The 23,053-nt window shown below is 39.7% G+C and overlaps 1 protein-coding gene across 1 annotated transcript in view; it reads right to left on the bottom strand.

The window, feature by feature from the left end:
• Window positions 1-5,882: 5,882 nt before the first annotated feature.
• LOC106955053 (vasorin-like) overlaps window positions 5,883-23,053 on the bottom strand; it is a 33,680-nt gene continuing 16,509 nt past the window's right edge. The window contains exon 2 of the mRNA XM_015045005.1: window positions 5,883-10,416. Within this exon, the coding sequence (XP_014900491.1) occupies window positions 8,288-10,396 (2,109 nt within the window). The 5' untranslated portion in view covers window positions 10,397-10,416 and the 3' untranslated portion in view covers window positions 5,883-8,287. The remainder of the gene's footprint in view (window positions 10,417-23,053) is intronic.

Consider the following 23,053-nt stretch of genomic DNA (forward strand, 5'->3'; position numbering starts at 1 on the left):
CTGCTTCACACATGCCCTGAAAACAAAACAAGAAAAACACACAACAACAACAACAACAACAATAAAACAGGGCTCTTTGTTATGGGAAGCAATTCAACAACTCCACTGGCATCAGTTTGACGATGGGAAAGTGGAAAAAGCCCGTCGGGGACGCTTAAAAGATGTTTGTTCGCTCGGTGGAACAACGACAGAGGTGGAGCGCGGAAAGATAACATCTATAAATAATTCTGAATAAAATCATGCCAGAAATTCCCTTGGACGCAGCCTCCGGGGCTGCAGTCTGGCCTAAGAGACAAAAGGATAAGACTGATTTAGAGAAAGTCTCGTAAAATGAAATTGAAACATGCTGACTGGAGCGAGGAGCAAATTAAAACCAGCGAAGGCAGAGAGACGTCTTCAGGGGGAAAGAGAGGAGCCACGTAACGGAAGCCGACAACGACGTGGAGCCCGAAATAGAGCGGCGCTCCAAACAGAGCCCGGCTTGTGTGAGTGGGCACGAAGAGCCTGGTCACTGCCTGTTCCTGCGGGGGTCAAAGGTCACGTGTCAAAGAGGCGAAAGGTCAGGGTGAGAAAAACGGGCCTGCAGCAGTCAAGTGTTCGAAGAAGTAGCGTTAAGAGTAGAGGCGGCGCAAAACACCTTTATACTGAAAAGTAAAAAATGTGGAAATAAGCTACATGTGTTTGTCAAAAAGAAATATTAAAGAATTACAGGATGTTTTTATGGAGGAATGAGGTGATTTATTTATTTATTAATTTTTTTTACATATTCTGATTGGTTTGATTTTATTTTTTTACATTTAACAGTCAATTTTTTTCTTAATTACATAATATCTATTTAAAAAAATGAGTACAGTACCAGTCATGGTTTTACTGCTTATTACAAGACACTGATTTATTATTATTATTATTATTATTATTATTATTATTATTATTATTATTATTATTATTATTATTATTATTATTATTATTTATTTATTTATTTATTTTTTTGTATAAAACCTAAACTCCATTCCCATTCTAAGTCGGAGATATTCTGTCAGCACAGAGTTATCTCTGTTAGACGTGTTTCTTTGTACTCTCAATGTAAAACCTTCTAATTAATAATTCGTGTCTTTCTTTTTATAAATATGTCATCAGGCAGAGTCCCATTCCTCGTCGCCACTCTTCTGAACGGGAGAGAAAAATGCAAGATTTTTATTCAAGTGAAGCACAAGTGTGTTTATCCACATTTGTCTACTGATAGATGCACAAAAAGAGCTAAACTTAAAACTTATCTTCAGCTACACTTATAATTAAGGTGATATTCTAAAAGAACAGGACAAATTCAAATACAAACATCTTTTTAAAAGATGTCCGTCTTTTTGACTAAACTGGTCTGAAATCAGATTTTTATCCTCCCCAAATCTTTTTGTTGATGATTCAGGCATTTACGTCGTTTACATCCAAATAATTCCCTCCTGTATGATCTGGCTGTTTTTACCCTGGAGGACTGAAAATGCTGGCTGACGTAAAATAATCCCCGCTCTGTGCAGTCATCTCCTATCACAACATGACCTCGCCCGACCCCGAGGCTCTGCTGCTGAGCCGCAAAGACAACAGAGCCAATAAACTGCTGCTGCTCCAAAACGTTTCGCTGCTCCTCCGCTCACTTTCTCGTTCCATCTTTTCTTTTTAGGCTTTTACAAGTTTTTGTATTCATAAACTAAAATTCAAAGGAAGCTAGTTGTGAAAACTGATACATGATATTTACTGTAAAGCTGCAGTATGCAACTTTTACTTTTAAAAAAATTAGTTTGTTTTTTTTACATATTTGTTGTTTTTACGTTGATGTTTGGAGATGAACAGTTTACTCTGCTATTAGAACATTTAGCAGCGAGTACATGAGATTGATTATCAGAATTAAGACCCCCCTCCTGGCTCTGATTGGTTGTTTCTGACCAGCAGACGTCAACTGTAGCTCAAGGAGGAGGTGGAGGAAATTAATCTTTTCACAGATTATCTGACTCATCACTGTCAGGACATGGTGGTAATTATTAAAAAAGGTTAAAAAAAACATTTTTGTAAAAAAAAATTAAAAAGCAGCTTTAAGCCTATTGAAATTAATAACAAAATTGCCAAATTTGCTTTTTTTTTTTTTTTTTAACTATTCCCTTTTACGCTTTAAGTGCCATTCAAATTTAATCTTCACTGCTATTTGCAACAGAAATGAAACAATTTCTGGTTAGCATACCTAAAAAATAGCAGTCATTATCTGGGAGATATAAAAAAAAAAAAGAGTGAAATCTTGGGTGGGCTTGCTCTAACTTCTGCCTCACAGAGGATGGAAATCATTAAGGTCTCTGGGTAAGACGACTCCACAGGGCTGCACGAAGAGATGAACAGCAATTACAGATCATTTAATTAATGTGCATTTTGGAACAACCATTTCCAAATTAGATTTTTTCTCTTCCTCATGAAAGTGAGAAATAAGAGCTGCTAAACGAGACAGCGTGGGAAAACGTTTTGCACAGACCTACAAAGTTAACATCAATTGCGTTCTTTTAGGTCTTTCATTTGGCATAAAAGCAAAACAAGTCAGTAAGACAAGAAGGACAATTCTGTTTTATTACTTTCTTTTTTTTGTGCTAGTCTTTTATGTGTTTTAGCGTAATCTGAGATTACAAAGATTATAAAGTTCAGAGGAAGCTGTTCAAAGAAAATGAAGAGTGAAGGAACTCTGTGAAGAGGCAGTGAAAATATCGGAGGTTTTTTGTTTTAATGGGGCATCATTTTAACCCTTTCATGCATAGCGGTCACTACAAAGGACAATTTCTTAAAAGCCATTTTCTTGTGCTTCTTGTGGATTTTTATGTTATAAATGCACACAGACCATTGAAGTGGGCACTAATGTGCCATAAAATACACTATCAACTACTGGCCATCAGCTGCAAATGAAAGAAATTATTTTTGTTAAATTCAATATGGCCGACAGACAGAAAAGCACGCCGACTGACCCGGTCCCTCCTTCTACTGTAGACTCTTGCAGGTAAAAAAAATATTGTGACCCCTAAAGAATAATACTACTGAATTTTAAAATAACTTTGTATTTGGAGAAAATTACAATTGATCACCTAAAAAAAAGAAAAAAAAATCTCTTTACAAAATGTTTTTCCTACCTTTTTTTATGCCTTAAGAAAATAAAAAAAATATATTTGGAAAAAAAAATCCTGACACAAAGGATCATAATTCATGTATGAAAGGGTTAATATTTAAATATTTGTCAAAAACTTGACAGAGGATAGCTGACATTTGTGACTATTACAGTGTTCATTAGCATCCAGATGAATTATCATGAATTTTACTGTAAATATTTAATGATGATCCTGTTCAGATTCCCCGTTAAACAACTAAGAAGATGAGACAAAAAAAATGTGTCCATTTCACTCTTAGTCCCAAACATCAGTATGAGTCCCAGGGTCAGGAATATTTTAATTAGAGACATCAGAGGAGCTGATGACATTTAACATTTAACAAACCTTCTCTTGGTTTGTTTGAATGGCCAAAAAGCAGAAAATATCCAACGATTGGAGGAATTGCTTAGTGATTTCTGAGTAGAAAGGAAAGACTGGTTTGAGAGAATCAAGAAACATAAACACTCTGGAACCAAAACATGAAGAATACCAACTCTGAAAAGCACAACGTACACAGATCTACAGACCTCAAGCCCTCTGCTTCTTGATTTCAGGTGAATGTGTGGATGAGCCATAACTTTCTTCAGCTGAACAGAAACAAAACTGAACTTTTTATCTTTGGACCCAAAGAGGAACGATCGGGAGTCAGTGCACAGCTTCAGTTATTACAGGTAGAAACCAGCAATCAGACCCAAAGTGGCCGATGATTGACTCTGACCTGAACCTTCAGAGTCACATAAAGACAAAGTTACAAAGTTGGCCTTCCATCACCTGAAGAACATTTCCAGACTTAAAGAACTAATGTACCAGCCAGATCTAGAGAAGCTCATCAAGAGGTTTATCATTAGTCGCAGTGATTACTGCAAGTGTCCTCATAGCTCTGCTTCATAATGTATAACTGTATTATATGAAGCACTGATGTATTATGAAGATATCTGAAGTAAAGCACTTCGACCTGCCTTATTGCTGAAATGTGCTGTACAAATTAACTTGATGTAACATGTCGAACCTTGAAGCAGACCCACTAAATTAGACCAAATAAAAAGAAGAAAACCAGCTAGATTTTCTAAAATGTTACTTGAAGGAGCAACTTTCCTGCACCGTCCGCTCTTAATGGAATCCAGTCTCACCGATCCCAGTGGCGAGGTTCGTAGGTTAAAGCCGCTGGAGGACGTACCAATCACATTATTTCATGATTGAATCACTTCAAAATATTGCTGCAATTAATTTCATTCCCTCTCAATTTTTTTTCCCCTCTTTCGACAGAGATTTTTGTTAGTCTTTTTTTTTGTTTGTTTTTTTTTTTACAAGCTATTAAGCACAAAATAAACATCATTTGGACATTTCTCTCCTCTAAGCAAAACCTCAAGCCCTCTGCTTCTTTATTTTATCTTTCTGAACTTCATTGCACTTGAAGGTCGCACAGGCCTGGGGACGCGTGCGACAAATCAAGCTGGTTTCACAGTGTTTTTAACATTTTGTTTTTAGAAGCTGAAAGCGTGTAGTTGCAAGTCCATTAAAGCAACATCACATCAGCAACCTGTCAAATGTTTCTTTGGGGGGAAGAAAACTGTGAATTTATCAAAATAAGTTCTATATTTCACAATTTTCCAATGTCACTGTGTAGATTCTCTTCAGTTTTGTGCAGCACTCGCTTCTTGCTGAATAAAAATGTTTTGTTTGTACTTTTTAAAGAGGTTTTGAGCTTCAAGGATTGATAGTCATTTTTAATGTGCTTGAAAAACATCCATGCTTCTCATGTTTAGTATTAAAATACGCAGGTAGGCCAACGATGACATATTCCGAGACAAATGCTTCCCACATGGAGTTCATAGATGTATGTTACGTGCTACATACACACGCTAACTCTGAACCTGGGGGGGTTTTAGTGGCTTGCAGGGTCCAGTTAAGCCGCTGTCAAGTCCAAGAATCTGTCTGCCGTTGGATTTCAACCCATTCATTTATTCATCTGCGTTCCTCTTTCCAATAATCCATCCATCCACCCATGGCAAGTTTTGACTGCTTCCATTGCAACCAGATTGTTCAAATAAATCAAGCCTCGCTCTCTTCACGTTTTTTTTTTTTCCACTTCTTTCTCTTTTCTCTCGGCAGCCGGCAGCCGTCCAGGTGGAACAACGTCTCCAAATAAAAAGCACATTGAGAGGCTGATGAGGATGACAGACTGTAAAGTGGGAATTTGTTCTCCTTTTGAGCCAGTGGCCTTAGCAAATAAGTTTCACCTTTTGTACAAAAGCATCCATTGGGGTCGGGTTGGTAGAATTAGATATCTTTTTTTTTTTTTTTTTTTTTTTGATAACATGTAAATATTATTGTAATTCAAATTACAAGAAGCACCAATTTGACTGCTTTGTATCACAAATAGTGAATTAGTTCATCACTTTTCAATGCACATAACAGGTCAGATCGTTAAGCTGCAGTATGTACGTTTTATAAAAAGTTTTTTTTTTTTTTTTTTACTTATTTGTTGAAACTGTCACCATGTTGTGACAGTTTGGTGAGACAGATGAACTGTGAAAAAACTCCCCTGCCTAAAATTATAGTTTACCATGAAAAGGCACTAATATTTGATGTGTATGTTAGATTTGTGCTCCAACGACAAACCAAACAACGATCTCATGTAAACTCTTAAATCCACCACTAGGTCATTAAACACGTGAGTAAAAGTGCATCAATGACCAAACAACACAGATGATAACAATAATAAGTCATTTTAATACTGTTCTGTTCTCAGCATTGGTAAAATATATACAGAAATGCTACACGTGAAGCTAACAAACAAACAAAGGAGACAACGATAAGAAAAGACAAGTTTCCCTAAACAAACTGGGAAGGTAGTGTTAAAAAGCATGTGTAAAAAAAATATTACAAACATAACCTGCTATTTTCACTGGCCAAAGAAATATGGAGAATCTTCCAGTTACACATTTTGTAAAACTGTTCAAAAGAAAACAGGAAGACAAAGCTAGTGATGGATGGTCTTGACTTATATATAAAGAAAAGATACAGACAAATGAACAAATAGACAAAAATTTTTAAAAAAGTAATAAGGGTTTTTGACAAATTTAACTCCAATGGAGTTGATGTTTCTTGACATACAGTTTATGCAGTGTGGCGTGGGATGAAATAAAAAACCTTTTAGATGTATACAAAATCGCAACGCGACTCTTTAACGTTTTCACAATGACATCGCTTTAAAAACACATAATTGCTCTCATTCATTTTGTTTTCCACCATGAAAATTAAAAATGACAGAAACACCCAACGTTTGTCACAGTCTCGCTGCACGTCACAGTAGCTGCTCTTGCTGTGTCGGGGTGTTTGGGGCTACGGAGAACAAACACGTTATACATCTTCAATAGAAAAATATTAATAGTATTCATTACAATTCTCTTTCTGCATTAAATTTGGATGTTCATGTGCATTTTTAAGTTTGTGTTTTATTGCTACCGGTGTGCTTTGATAAGGTCTTGTGAGACTTAGACCTGTATTTATCTTTACCCAAGTAAAGATAAATAAAGGAAACTTTTAAGTGATGTAAGCAAAAATGACAAGCAGTAAAAATAACCATGATGATACATCTTTTTTTAAAGGGCAAATGTCAGATTTCTGAGCAAAAAAACAAAAAACAAAACAAAACTGTACGGTAATTGAAATTATGAACACAATGGTGATGAAGGTTTTCCACTTGTGATGGTTTTGTTTTAACAGCCCATTTTTTTAGGACCTACTTTACTGGGGTTTACTGAAAATGTAACGTCAGGGGGAATAGGGAGTCACTAGAGTAACTCCCCTACAATAATTTGACCCACCATTTATAAAAACTCACATTGACTCTATGTGAAGTTTTAAAGTTACCATATTTCTCCTGATTTCTTCCCCTTCACTGGATAAATCACCTTATAAATCTTTTTGATAAACTTTAATTTGAGCCGAGCATCGCTTATGTCCTGGATGTACATTGCGTTATGCACTGAAGTCCAAGTTTTCTGTTTCAAACTTAACATGATCATATTTCTGTTCTTTGTTTTTCAAGAACCGATTTTCTCGATTCTCTACATAGAATTTAGTGAAGCTACCTTGAGCTGAACAAAGATAAAGAGGAAAAGTTGACATGATGAGACTTGATGACATTATGCCCTTTGAGCAGAAACAACCATTGCTTCATCTCTCAACAATATTAATACTAAATGACTATTTACAAAAGAGGCAGTAAAAATTCACAAAAAATGCAGAAAGCCAACTGGTAAAACAGCCTCTCTGTAACGGCACAGAATAATACAAATAAAGTCCATTTTATTTAATCTTTCACAGTAAATTTAAGTCCAGAGAAGCCAAAGGCTCTGCCATGTAGGAAACTGTGGTGTTTCTGGAGAAACTGCAGAATCCCAAATCTGTGTTTGCAAGATTTGTTTTGTCCTCACATTAGATGATGTCAACACTTGAATCCAGACTTTGAACAGCGGTTCTGTAACGATTTGCAAAGTTTCCGAACATAACTTTGTTGTTGCTTCTCCAAATCTTCGCTTTGTAGCAGTCATCACAAAAGAAACAAGTGTAGTTTTCAGTGCAACTTTTTTTTCAATCCCTTGCAGGTACTTGAAAGTCCATTAACATTAAAATTTATGATTCAAAAATCTTCATGTCTTTAAACCTCTGGCACTTCTCCAGTTCAAGGCACTTTTTTCAGTTTCAGTATTCCCATATCCAGCAACAAGATTAAAGTGTTTCTCTTTCTTATAAGCAAAGAAAAAAAGTACAGAGTTATAGTAGGTCACTGCTAGCAGGCATTGTCCACTACGAAGACCCTTCTAATTGATTGCACTTGATTTATTGATTGGATTAGATGTTCCACTGCCACCCTCTGTTCACTGAATTTCAATCACGTCTTCTTCATTGTCCCATAGTGGTTAAGCACATTTTGAATATGCTGTGATCTGAAATCCCATTGTTTTGAGTCTCTTAAATATATAATCTGGTATGTTATTTCATCATGTGCACAACAGAGCACAGTAAGTGCCCTATCTCCAATAGTGGACATCTGAGACTAAGAGAGACGTAGCAGGTTCAGAACGTCCCAACGGAAACTCTCCTCAGCGTTAGAAATAAGACGCCTTCAGTGTTGCTTGATTGTTATTTGATGGACAGTGTCCTTGCATCAAGGGTGCTTCATAGTCCATACTGCCATTTTGTTGCAGTAATGGGGGCAGTTGTGGGGTCTGGCAATGATCTGCCTCGGGCTGTTTGAGGAGTAGTGTACCATTGACTCCGTTCTCTAGATGAACCTTTTTACCCTCCAGGTCTATTGCCTCAGGATCCGTTGAGCCCAGCTCCAGCTCCATTTCTGAATTTGCCTGCCTCTTCTTCTGTACACAGATGATTGTACCAGCCACCAAAACCAACACCAGGACTAATGCTAGGACTGCCAGCGCTGCAATGAGATTCTTTGTCATAGGGGTGTCTGGATCTACCAAATGTTCTACAAAGATAGTAGGACTAGTGCGAGCCTCTGTACAGGGACCCAGTTCTACAGAGCTGTTACCTTTATAAATGATCTTTTCTCCAAGGGGACTGACACAGACCAAGTAGGTACAGTTTGGGTTCAAACCACGCAAAGTGTATACAGGGTAGTATGTTGGCAAACTCAGCATGTGAGGGCGACGGTCGGGGCCTGAGAGGTTACGATAGGTCAGCCTGATGCCACGAATGTTAGGCCGTGTCTCGATGAAGCGGTGCAGGTCAAGGAGTATTGATGTGGACGTCACCTCCCGTGAGCTGATCGCATCTAGTTTATCCGGCATTGCTGAAGTCACCACAGAGACCTCTGTTTCAGATTTCTGCGGGACCTCGGGAATTTCACAGTAGTCTCCAGATGATCCCGAAGAACACAAACAGTTGAGTAGGCCATTTGGGTCAAAATAGCAAGTCCCTCCATTCAAGCAGATGTTTTGTGGGCAGAAATGTAACTCGTTTTCCACAACAGTAGAGCTAGGAGACACTGGAGGATCTGATCCAAAGGATGGGTTGTCTGTTATGGAGGGAACAGTTTCATCACTAGGTGGTAGAGGGGGAGGGATAGCGTTAGTATGGGCGGTTTCTGGAGAGGTGGTAGGGATTTGGGGAACAGGGGTGTTTTCTACAGGGGAGCCAACAGATTCTGTTGTGGTTAGTGGACATCCAAAGTCGTTGTGCTCTAATGCCGAAAGTGTCTTCCCAGCATTAACGAGAGGGAAATGGCATCTGGTTTCCTCTGGCCGCTTCAAATTGACTTCCTTCTCTTTTAGCCAGACAGGGAACCAGGCCAGTGGACAGAGACAGTTGAAGGGGTTCTCGGCTATGGTCAGTTGTGTCAACTTTGAGAAGCTTTCAAAGAAACCTTCTGGAAATCCCTGGAGATTAACTCCGCTTAGATCCAGTTCTTGAAGTGCAACCAGTTGATGAAAGTCACTCACCCTCAGCTCAAAAAGTGGGTTAGCAGCCAGGCTTAGTTTCGTAAGCCCCTTGAGAGATTCCTGCTTCAGGGCTTGAGGGACTTCCTTTAACTGATTCATTGACAAGTCAAGTTCATGAAGGTTTCTCAGGGAGGCTACAAGATTTTCATCCAATGACGGTAGTCCTAATGAGGACAATTTCAGCGCTTCTAGATGGGGAGTATGAAGATGTGAATGTTCCAGGGGTGGGAGTTTATTGTGACTGAGGTCCAAAAGAAGTAGCCTGGGGAAATTGAGAAAAGGCAGGGAGGTGAGCTTGTTTCCTTGCAGCTTCAACTCCAACAGCATCTCTAAACCTTCAAAAGCTTCACAATGAATGCTCTGAATGAGGTTTCCATGGAGATACAGCCTCTCTAGCTGGACCAACCCTGAGAAGCTGTCTTTGGAAATGTGAGTTATGTGGTTAGCAGAAAGGTCCAAGTTCTTCAATTTCGTCAGCGACTTAAAAGCCATGTCTGGAATTTCCGCTAACTTATTCTGGCTCAGGTCCAGTGACACCAGCTCGACAATGTCTTTGAAGTCATCTTGGGTCAAGGTTTCAATATCGTTCTGAAAGATGTATAGATGCTGGGTGGAGACAGGGACATGGGGTACAGTGCTGGACTGCCTGTGAATGCAAAACACTGAGTTTAGGGAGTTGCAGGAACAGGATTCTGGGCAGTCGGTGGAGAACACCACTGCAGAGGCCAGTAGGAAGCAAACGATGTAGAGCAACATGATGACGACAGCCCAGCGCTCTGAAAAACAGAAAACAGAAAGAAAAAGGTTATTTTTGATTTGCTAGTTGAGCTGGTCATATTTAAGACATTTTGAAATGATGTGTGAATGGTTTCCTGTCCACATTATTAACTTTAGGTACAGCTGTAGACCCAACAAGGTAAAATGCAGACTTCTGCTCATTGTTGGAGACTCACTAAGCTAACTGTTGGATAAATTTTATAAAAATTTGTTTGCAGGAAATATTCTGCAAACAAATGTACAACAATTTTCTGGTGAAGCTGTCTGACTTAAGAAATTGCAAGTGTGTGATACAGCTTATATGGTCTTGTAAAAGTTATTGTATTTAGGAGATTTTTGTACTTTTAGTTTATCCAGAAGCCAAAATACAAGTCAGCTCCATCAAGGACTATGCCCTGTGTCTAAATTAAACTGGTTCCACCAATTATGTCACACAGCTATTGTCTGCATATTGATTTTAAATTATTTCTTTTCTTGCACTTATTTTCCTACTTCTGTAAACGTTGAACATACCAGAGCCTAAGCCTTTAGTAATTCAGTGTCTCCTCACAATCATTAATGCAATTATCTCCTCGGAACTTCAAACCATTGCATGTCAACTCATATTTTTCCCCTTTTCTGTTTTGATCCTATTTTTAATCCATTCTTGTTTTTTTTGCCAATTGTTTTACTTCGCCTTCTGTGTTTATCCTGGTGTTTTTTCTCACAATTTCTGAATAAAGCTTAATAAATAAGAACTGATCAATTGATTGCTTGGTAATTACGTCTAAAATGCCAGAATTTAGACATAAAACCAGAAAACCAAAGCATTGGTACTTTCTTGACCACCACATCATGCTGTTACTTTCACTTCCTGAATCAAACTAGCAGCTCTTTGGTTTCAGATGAGAGCTCTAAGCTGGGGTGAAAATAAATCCAGATTACTAGACTTTCACTATGTGCGGTCACTTACTGTTTATGGAACATTAGAGCTGCTTGCCAGTCATTTCAGGATCCCAGAGTCCTACTGGCACACAGTGAGTAATTTGATGACAGGAAAGGAGAGGAAATATAATTGTTTGTTTAGTATCAAAACAGGAAGAGCTAGAGGAGAAACTGGGACAGCACGTTACCATATGAGACTTAGAGGAATATTAAATTGATTTTAGGTCCATTTTAGCAATGACAGCCAAAGCATTTTGTCTCCAGGACTTGAGTAGAGTAACTACAAACTCTGAGTTTTTTTTTGTTTGACAGCATTAGAGAGGGATTAACAAGAGTTTTGACAGACCAATTATTTCAAGGCGTTTACACTGTGTAAGTCAGTGAAAATCTGTGATAGCAGATGCTTAAATGGAAAATATCATGTATTTTCTAGGAACACCAAGTCATTTTATAACCCAAATATAACTTAAAAAAATTTGACTTTGCAATATAACGCCTTGAAATTTGGCCTCTGCCTCTTTAAGAAGCGACACGTCGACAAGCCACCAACGGCCACCAGTGATTGAAGGACTTCTCAAGTATGCACGAAAGAATCAACACAACAACCTGAGTATGTTCTTGACAGTGGAACAGTCATCCATGTTGCTTTTTCTACCACACAAACAGAATTACAGAAATAAGTTAATATTGATATTTGTCTAAATTATTGACACGTAAACTTGCAAATCAAATCTTATTTTTATTTTTCAAAGATCCCAAATTAATTGTGACAAATTTCAAATACACAAAGAGATCACAGCAGTGTAAATAATGCACTTTTCATTTGCAACATAAATGAATCATTATGTTCTCAACAACAGTAAGGAGACCAATGAACTTCTAGAGCCTGTAAACCAACAAAAAGATGCACAAAACCACATGGTATAAACATACATGTCAAGGTGCTGTTTGGACACGTCTCCTGCTTCAGCAGCAGGGGATTTGGGATCTTTCAACCCATACCCCTCACACACATATTACTGCAAATGTTTCCACGAGCACATGAATAAACTCAGTCCACTACACAGCTGGATTCTGTTAGCCACAGTTCACTGCAGCAATCGGTCACTGTGAGACAGAAGAGAGACCCACATAAACCTTCATCCTCCCCTTGTGATAAGACAGAGACAGTGGGAGAACAGAGAATGAAGTCTCCATCTGTGTTTCTCCACTATCTTTCTGTAACGGAGCAGCGTTATGTGTTTTCCGGGCACATAGTGCCTTTAAATAGCACAATCAACGAACTATTTTAACTTCAGTTGTTCTAAAAATGCTGTGCATGTCAAATAGGGCTTAAATGAAATTTGACTTTGTAATTTAAAGCCTTATAAATGGACTTCTGTCTCTTTAAGAGAATGTTGCTCTTTCTGAAACTCCGCCTTCAGGAAGTCATCAAAACATGGCTCCTCCATTAACCCTTTAACAACATTTTCACCAGCGTTAGACTAAGAAGTAGCTTGTACAATGAGCTCGGCAGATGCACCAGCTGTTTGCTAATTGCTGCTGGCTAGTCTGAAGGAGCTGACAAGGGAAGCTCTGTGACGCTTGGTAGATTGGAAACTGCAACTCTGGGGAGGACCTTTGCCTTGAAGGCGGAGCTAGGTCCACCAGGCGTTTTGCACAGCTGAATGGTTGCCAAGGGAAATTAAAAGATTTCTCAATCATACATGAAAGAATCAAAGTAATACTTCATGTATGTTTTTGATTAGGGAACAAAATTATAACATGATGTAAAGCTCAAAAAAGAAAGTTTATTTTACATAATACTGCCTCTTTAATGAAGACTCCCACTGTGTGTGATGTGGTACAGGATACTCGTACAATAAAGGCTTCACCAGTAAAGGAAGGCAAAAGGTGAATAATTGAGAGCCGGAGACAAAGAAGCAAAGCTGAGATCATAAATTGTGTTAAGAGAGTTTACTGGGAGGTTACTTCATTTTCTTTCAGAATGAAACTGGGACTTGAGTTATTGGTACCAAATTTCCAAGGTGAAATATCCTGTTACCTCATGCCTGAAAAGCTTACTAGTCAAATCTGTTTCACAACTTCAATCTTCCTAAAACTCTTAGTGTGTAAGTGGTGTGGCAGGAATCAAAGTGCAAGCAGGAAACGTGTGCTGTTGCACAGGAATGTTTGAACCCAGAGGTATGTGTGCGCCAAGCACACTGAACTCACAGTTGACTTACAATTCTAATATTGTAGTCATATAGCTAAATCAGAGCCAATTTATCATTTAAATGTTGGAACGTTATGAAGTATGGAGTAATCCTGTGCTTCCCCTCCTCCTCCTGTTGCTGCGCACTGGCTGAAAGAAAAAGAAAATCAAATTTCACCATGAGGCTTGACAGTTGGCAGGGATTAGTTCGTACATGATACAAGCTAATCTGTGGATTATGTGCTAACCGTCTGACCAGCATTTCCATTGGAATAGATGAGTAGACAGAGCCATTTAGGTAATACCTGTCTTGTGGTTGATGACTTGTTAAAACACTGGGTCTTTGAAGTGCTTGTTTACAAGTGGAATGCTGTAACGCAGCTCAGACATTTAGAGGCGTTGTTGATGTATTCTTTTACAGAGACTGGTGTCTAGCAAAGAGCGGCCGTTGGTCTCTCGTCTGTCAGAGTTTACTTTTGGAACGTGTTACTAAAGTTGTATGTGTTTACACTTGGATACGGTAAAAATGCAGGAGGAACACTAAGGTGTTACCCCTCCCCCCACCTGTTTCTGTAAACTGCTGGTCCCTAGCTGGTTCCAGTCTGTAAGTTGCTCAGGAGTATAAAACGCATTTATTTACAAATTTGGCCATGTTGGTGACAGGTTGTGTTCAGTTAGCTGCTTTTTAGCAAACTCTCGAAAACTATCAGCTTCATCTTGAAAATCTGCTGGAAGTATTAATGTATGTAAATCAGGGTTGTCCAGAATGGCTCCACTCCGTCGGTGTTCTAATACTCTCATTACATCTCATCAGAATGTTCTACGGTACCTGGTGAAGTGTGCAGCAGAGCAGAGACGCCTGCAGTACATTCAGGGATCAAGCAAAAAAAACATGCCGTCAAGCTGCACTGCAATTCACAGGACGAGTCAAACTGTGAATAAAACGGTGACTCCTAGTCTGGTATGCAAGTTGGAAAGTTACAAGAAAATAGCAGCAGCATAAGTTTGCTCATATCTACAGACAAAAAACTTTTTCATAATCAATTATCATTCATTATGTCAAATCAATCACAAATAACACTCATCAAAATGGGAAAGGTAAGCAAGAAAAGACAGCATGTGAAAAAACAACGTGTTGATCTTCATATATCAGGAAATGACTATTGCTTTGTATCGATACACACAGACTATGACCTGTCCCTTGTGGCTCTAATTAATGACATGTTGTGTGAGACTCTTTTATCTCCTATTCTTTGACAGTAATCCTCAGCATAGTTGTTCCTTCACCTGATTAATCCTGATCTAATCTGAGTTTGTTTGTGCTTCCTCCAGGCTTTTTACTGTGGGCCTCAGTCACTCTAACGCCCACGCACTTCTACACTACAACAGGCGAGTTGGGAAAAACAAAGACAGAGAAACCAAATTCATGTTAAACAGGCGGAAATGTAAGAGACGGCACCGATTCTAGACAATGACTCACAGGTACAGTTCTGTTGAAGCCAGAGGTTTGATGCCAACCACCATCAAACTGGATTGGTGACTAATCTGTCATCATTTAACCGTGGCTCCAGCCACTGACTTTAGTTTCCTTTTATCTGACTGTGGTTTGCTTCTGCTATTGCTATGATGAAAATGCATTCAGATGCACTGCTGCTCTGTGTCACACTGCAGTGTGTACCTATTGGTGTTTGCGCCCAAACCTTTGCACTGCCCTGCTAATAAAGTGAATGCGGTGACAAATCCAGACTGTTAGGAGGAATGCTTGTGTTCCTGTTGCTTTATTTGTGAGGACTTGTTCATTTTCTCACCTTACATGCAAAGAGGTAAAAGCCCCTCGGGCAAATTTAAGGCCTGCCTTCTATTGCCAGTTTGACGCTGTCTTAGATTTCGCCTTGAGAATCACAGATCCTTCGTGCGGCAACGATTTTGGGACAAATCTGATCGACACCAGCTGCATGTTGGTGTTTCTGTCCTGAAAATGAGCTTTCTATGACGGCTGCAGGTGTGCGTGTGTGAGTTTTCTCATTTCATCAGTCTGTCAGCAGCTGGATATAAGCATGTCACCTGCAGTTGGCTGCACACACAGGTGTGCTGGCAGAAGGTAAAACCCTGTCAAGCATGTCCAGCTGTCTCTAGGCCTGTTCTTGCAGCCTGTGTTAAATCTGTCTGTGTCTTAACGGGGAATAGAATTTTTTTGGTTGACTTGTTTTGAGCTTTACATCATGTTATAATGTTATTCGTTTGTCAAGAACAAACCTGGAGTGTTGCCTTGATTCTTTCATGCAAGTTTGATAAATTTCTTAATCTCCCATGGCAACCATTCAGCTCTTCAAAACGCCTAGGTGGACCCAGCATCGCCTTCATGGCAAAGGTGTTTCCAAGCTTCTGCCTCCACCTCAACTCCCCCATTCAGCACCTTCAGACTAGCCAGCAGCAATCAGCAAAGACCTGGTGGAACATCTGCTGAGCTCATTATAGGAGCTACTTCTCAGTGAAACGCTGGTAGAAACATTGCTACAGAGTTAATAGAGTTGTGAAGACTTCCTGAAGGTGGAGTTTCAGAAAGAGAAGGAGTTTCTTAAAGACGTGGGTCCAATTTCAAGGCTCTAAATCAGGAAGTAAAATTTCTTTAAAGTCATATTTGATATATATAGCATTTTTATCACAACTGAAGTTAACATAGTTTACTTGAATGTGCTATAAAGTTGAACTATGTGGCTGGAAAACACATAATACTGCCCATTTCATCATTCTTTTGAGAGATTATGTGAGATTTTCAGCAGAATGTCTGGCATGTACATGTTAGGAGGAGTAACTGTGACAGTTAAATGCATTGAATTTCCATGTTTTTCCTTTGTGGTCACGTCTCCAAAAGTTGTAACAAAAAAGAAGTAGAACTGCAAGCAGTTATCAACGGGTTCCTCACCCCACCCAGCAAGTCCAGCCCCTCCAAAGGCTTTCCTTTGTTTTTCAAAATCTAAACACCTGGCACAAATCCACCTGTTATAAGAAATACATGCCAAACGTTGGGACAATGAGCCTGAGTGGATACAATAGTAGTTTGATTCCAGTTTCCTGCTGTCATGTGTTGATGTGCCCCCTGGGTAAGACACGTCCCCTCAGGATGCCTCCTGATCTGTGTATCTATGCTGTATAAATTCAGTCCATTTAACATTTCACACATGGATCTGCATGTTTTACATTAGTATATACTTCCCACATCTGAACCTTGTGTTAACATGTTACAATATAATTTGAATATAATTTGAAAAATATGTCAACGTAGTATTAAGGAATATTTTTTAAAATGTTGAACTTGTAGGAAGATTTTCCCATGTTTCCTACTTTGCTGTAAGATATCATTTTTACCTGTGAGAAACATATGGGAAAATATTTTTTCCCCATAACTGTTTTTTTTATTGATCCTCTGGGATCAGTGGTGTAAGTTTTGAATTTTGAACTGAATTTAAATTTCTCATGCAGGCAAGTATCCCCACGTTTTCAAAGATACTAGAAGAAATAATTGTCATGAGTTGTACTTATCTCATGTTTAAGGTCAACACTTGGTGGTTGATTAAGTTCACGTTATCTCTTTTTTTTCTCCATAAGTACCACGAGACATATTTCCTCTTCACTGTATTTGTTTTCGCTCACTCTTTAATAAAAACTCTAAAAACTGTAACATGGAGACGTTGCTCCCTGAAGCCCAGCGGTTTGCTGTTGACCCATGTGGCCTCTTTAGGCCCGTCAGTTCCTGACCTGTCATCACTTCTCCTTATAAACTATTCCCATCTGGGAAAGGCATCTCATCTGAAGACCGCTCTACGTAGCAAACCCGCTTGCTTTCATTTCTGTCCTGCTGCACATTACAGTTTTCTTCACATTCAATATATTCAGTTGTCACCACTGTGGATTCACCCGTTACGCCTCTCCATCTGTCTGTCGGTTCCGTCAGCGAGGACTGATCACTCTCTGACGATCACCTGCGGGACGCTTAGCCAACAGGGGCCCCTCCATGCTTGTTTGGACTGAGTCTCAGTTTCCAAATTCGGCCCTCTGGCAAGACGGTGAATGGATTGGACTGATGGGGGATGAGCAGGGGGCATACGAAACATCCCCTCTGGAATCGCACAAGTCTAGGCAGGCATGTAATGCTTTTAACACTTGGACAATAACTATGCATTCAAACAACTCGACTTATTTCAATTAAGACGTAAGCCTCAACATTTAACTTTACTATACAAGATGCTGATGACTGTAGATAGATAGACGGACAGACGAATACATAAAAAGTTGATAGAGAAAGAAATTGTGTTTTTTGACATTAGTAGAATATGGACAAAGACTTGAGCAGATTTGTATTGGAAGTGCAAACTTCATCTAACAGGCTGAGTATCTTATCGGCACGCAAAGTGTTACAGCGCTTGGATTATACTGTCACCATTACACTTTGTGTGCCAATAAGGTTTTGGGAGTTGGGAAACTTTACCAAGGTGTATTGTCTTTCTGTGTCTTTCCGATGACAGAAGTCTGTGGCGTTTACTCAGAACTTAACCGACGGCTCGGCCAAAAGAGGCGGGGCTCGCCACAATCACGGATCTGGCCGCTGAAATCTGCAGAGTAATTTGCACTGGAAATTTACACGCATGGAAGACCTGCACCGGAAAATCAGGAACAGTCAGAGCTGTTATTCAAAATCACACGTCTCCAGATTCAATTTGTCCGGCTCAAACGAGACTTTACACCATTATGAATGCTGCGCCCGCTGCACTCTCCTAATCTCCAACGCGCACACGCACACACACACATGCAAACAGTGTGTGTGCGTGTGTGTGTGTGTATAGAGATCTTTACCAACCATCCCCTGCAGCTGGAACACCTCATTAACCCAGTATGTGGATGGATTTACCACTGAGAGACCTCGCAGGAACAGACACAAGGTCCACACACACGCACACACACACACGCACATGCACACGCACACACAAATATGCACATAATCATAATTGGATTACAACTGAAAAAGGAGTTTACTTTCTAAAAATACAAGTGAGAATAGCTCAGAGTAGAGCCTTACTCCTGCAGAGGGATGTTTTGTCGTGTGTGTGTGTGTGTGTGTGCGTGTGTGTGTGTGTGCGTGCGTGTGTGTGTGGGGGTGCATGTGCGTGTGTGTGTGCGTGTGTGTGTGTGGGTGCCTGTGTGACGGCTGTTTACTTTGTCACTTATCTATTTGCTCTGACTCCTGACAGATCCCTTAAAGTAAACACACACACTCGCACACATGCTCATTCTTGTCTCCGCTGGAAGGCGAATCAATTAGCGCAAACTGAACCGCGTTGTGTTTGTTTGGTTCTATTAAAGCCAGTGACCTTGACTAGTTCATGACCCAGAAACAAAGGCTGCATTATTCACAGCAACAGCAGGAAAAAAAAAAAAAAGGAATCAGATTTTTAACTGTTTACTCGGCCACTCGCTGCACCGCGCCGACCCGTACGCTTTGTTGCGTTTACAAGACGGGGCCTGTTCCCTGCCGTTGTGATTCACGGCTCTGAAAAGCGACTGCAGACGCGGGAAATGTGTGTTTTGGAGGGCGACTCTGCTGGGGAGCCTTTGTGTTTCTCCCAGAGAGGGAAAATATGCAGCCTATTGAAGGCTGAAGAGAGTTTATCATCTGATGAGAGACTGGTGACAGGAGAAAAAGAAAAAATCCCTTGCACAATCGCAGATGCATTTAGGCATACGCGTCTTAAATTTAGATCGATGATGACGTCACAGCTTAAGAAAACACACACACACACACCCGTCAGAAGGCTTATCCCTGCTACATACCATTAATCATGACAGAAGCCAGGCACTCCCTGTTTGGCACTTAGTTTTTTATCTGCTGATAAACTTATAATGGCTCTTCTTATGTAAAAAAAAAAAAAAAAAGTAGCTTCTTATATTTCTGAAGTAATGTTAAAGTGACCTTAATATATTTACAGTATCTTTCACAAACCTCGCTCCCCGCTCACAAGTACAAAAGCTGCCCTGTGACTGATTTAGATGCTTCAGGTTAAAGGTCAAGTTAACATTGTCTTGCTCACTTTTTTTCTTGTCTTGGGAACGTGACGTTCAGCTGAAACCTATGCAAACAGTAGAGTCACACACACACACACACACACACACACACACACACACACACACACACACACACACACACAAGCTCACACACACAAGCACATACGTGTGTTCAAAGAACCAACACATAAATTGGTTCTTTATTATTATTATTACTGCATTATAATAATAATAATAATAATGAGAATTATATCAATACATAGTCATATGCTTACATAGCATATATATCTGTGTGTATATGTATGCTTGCAGTTGAAAGACCCTCAAGTTGCACGGTGCATCTATTGCACACGCTGCTCTGCCAAAAGTGTTCCTTTACTCCTCCAAATTCAGATATTCCAGTCGTCTCCAGGTGTAACGACGCAGCACCAAGGCATGCAGAGCACTTTTACAAACATTAGTGAAAGAATGGGTCACTCTCCGGGACTCGGAGAATTCAAAACGTGGGACCATTAAGGGAAGCAAACCAGTGCAATAAGTCTCTACTGGACTTATGGTGGGTAGAGACGAGTTCTCTGCCTTTCTGTCTGCTAATCTGGTAGCAGGACAGTCTAGATTAAGTGTGCATTTTGTTGCAGAGTTGATTATGGTGCTGAGATGTTTGTCGGCAGTCGGTCTCGGCCCCTCAGTTTTTAATGAATGGAACTCTTTATGATGCGGCATACCGAGACGTTTCAGGAAATGTTATGTTTCCAGTTTTATGTGAAGAGTTCAGGAACGGTCCCATCATGTCCCAACATGAGCAGACAGACTGGCATGAAGGAGGACGATCTGAGCTGAAGAAACTGACTGGGCTGAACAGAGTTGATACACGTCACTGGATTGGACGTCTGCATGTGTGGTGCATCCCAATGCGCCACACATGCAGCATTGGGATGCATCAAGAGAGGAATGTCGGTGGTCGAGGAAAATGACGCAAAGACTCTGAAAAAAGGACGCAGTGAATTGTCAGCATTACAACAACTTGATAACAAGGTTCAAGCGGATCACATCTCACAGGTCAGGAAAAGGTTTTAATTTTAAAAAGTCTAGAAGGTGGGAAGTAGCTCAGTTACGCTAGCTTGACTTCGACAACCTTAGCATGTACATGTGCTGTGCAGTTCGGTTCAGTAAACACTAAGCTAAGGCGACCCACATACACACTCTGTGATAGATCATCACTACAGCAGGTGTTTATATCAGCTAATCAAGTTTTCAGACGATCACTTCCTACTGATCGCCAAATAAACATCAAGCCTGAAAACATATAACTCCGATGGGCTGAACGTTCAGCTCTGTGGTTTTTACGTCCCCTTTTTGTGAGTGGGAAATGTTTTTGTGCTTTTCAGTGTTGATTTCTGATGCACTCGAAGATCATCTCTGCGCCTGCAGGCGAGCGTCACTGGCGTAGCTAATTGCCGATGTCCAACCCAGTAATATGTATCAAAGGTCCTGACCTCAACTACAGGAGAGAATCGCTTATCCAACATCAGTGTTTGTCCTCATATTTCTCTTTTCATTCTCTCCATGACAGAGAGAGAGTTAATCTGTCTGCAGAAAACAGGAAGGCTCAATGTGTAAAGTTGTTGTTTTATCCTTTTGGAAATAAAAAGTAAGGCTCTGTATTCTTTACTTAATACAGAGACTGCTGTTTTAACAGTCATGCTAACCATGCTAATTGCTAATATAAAATGCTATATTCCGCTTAAGTGGGAAGCTCTGTAGTTATTTTGTTTTCTGTTTTGAAAAATTTATAAAATCCTGTTTTCTGACACAGTGCAACAAAGCCTACCTGGCAGGGCACCTGTAAAAACATATATAGAAAACTGTATTCATATTGTGTTATATCATTACTGCTACAGAGAAATTTGAGTAACCAATAGCCTGCACTAACAGATCAAAGCTCAGAAATTTGCCACAACATTCAGATCCATGCAATTTGAGTTATTAAGGAGATACTTTTTTTTTTTTTTTTTTTTTTTTTTTTCAGGTTCAGAGACGCTTCAGCTGTGGGACTCACTAAATCTGCCAGCTCTGAATTTCCAGAAGATCAGCAAAACAAAGTTCTTACAATTTAAAACCATTAGTCTGAGCTTGAAATAAGCAAACGGCAGCCAGTCGCCACATGACCCCACAGAGAACAGATCAGGCAACAGACTGACTAATGCGCAAGACTGAACTTTTATCCCTTCTTTTTTTTTTTTTTTTTAATTGCCTGAGACAAAGCTTCAAGGAACGCTGACTTTGATGCCAAACATGCCGTTCCATATGCTAGTGGTTAAACGCCGGGCCCCGCTGCGCTCCGTGGGGTGAAACTGGACTCCGAGGTAGAGACACGTGAAGGAATGGCGACGACACGCTCGACTGCAGACCAGGCGCTGACACACGACTACGGAAAAAAAAAAAAAAAAAATCTCTGAGGGTTGGAATGGGGGGGCTTCAGAGTGATTTTCTTGAAGTAAGAACGGGGAGAAAACGGTGTTGTGTTTATATAGATAAGGAGGGCTGCATTCACAGACAAACGGATAAAAAAGAAAAAAGGACACAAACGCAAAAACATGAACGCAACAAGTTCATCTAGCAAGAGAACCCCACATGAACTCCACAAACTAAACAGAAAAACAAGACTTTATCAGATGGGTGACGCTTTTTTTTCTTTTTTCAAGCAAACCCTGGAGCAAAACAAGTCTTTGATGAACAATGTGTAAGAGTCTCTGTGTACCTGCGGTTCAGCCAGATTTCATTCACACCAGCTTATCTGTGACTCAGCCGGCAGGTACGACTGGAGAGCCGCAAACACAACGTGAGGCATTTACACAAACATGTCCAACTGGGCAGTCGCACTGCTTGCTCTAACTTTGCTCTAATCTTTTCTCTCTCTCTCTTTTTTTTTTGCCTTTCAGTCTTGGATCTAAATTTTGCTCCTAACCTTAACTGGCTGCTTTTGGCAAAGTGCGAGTCCACATTGTTCCTTCCAACCAGGATGACATCTGCTACGGATTTGGATTGGAAACTGCAAACAGTCACCATGCGTGAACACAGCTGGAACATCTTTGATGACTTGGCAGCTCTTCAAACTGCGAACATCAAGTTGTTGTTGGTTTTTCTTTTATTGAGTAACAGGAATATTATTATCAAATTACGTCAACGTTTTGGTTCTGCATGCACTCTGGTGCCCACTTGTGAGCCCAAGTGAAGAAGTTTGGGGGTTAATTACCATCAATGCAGATGTTGAAATTTTCTTTTAAATCTTTTTGATGCTCCAATTAGCTCTCTCATTTGTTTTTTTTTTTTTTTTTTTTTTTTTTTTTGAAAGGTTTTTAAAAAAAAATTAACCATTTCAAAAATTTTTTTTTTTTTTTTTTTAAGGGTTTTAAAAAAAAAAATAAACTTTACAAATTTTTTTTTTTTTTTTTTTT

Source organism: Poecilia latipinna, unplaced genomic scaffold, assembly GCF_001443285.1.
Source record: "Poecilia latipinna isolate Pla-1442-1.1 unplaced genomic scaffold, P_latipinna-1.0 Scaffold700, whole genome shotgun sequence".
NCBI classification, from domain to species: domain Eukaryota; kingdom Metazoa; phylum Chordata; class Actinopteri; order Cyprinodontiformes; family Poeciliidae; genus Poecilia; species Poecilia latipinna.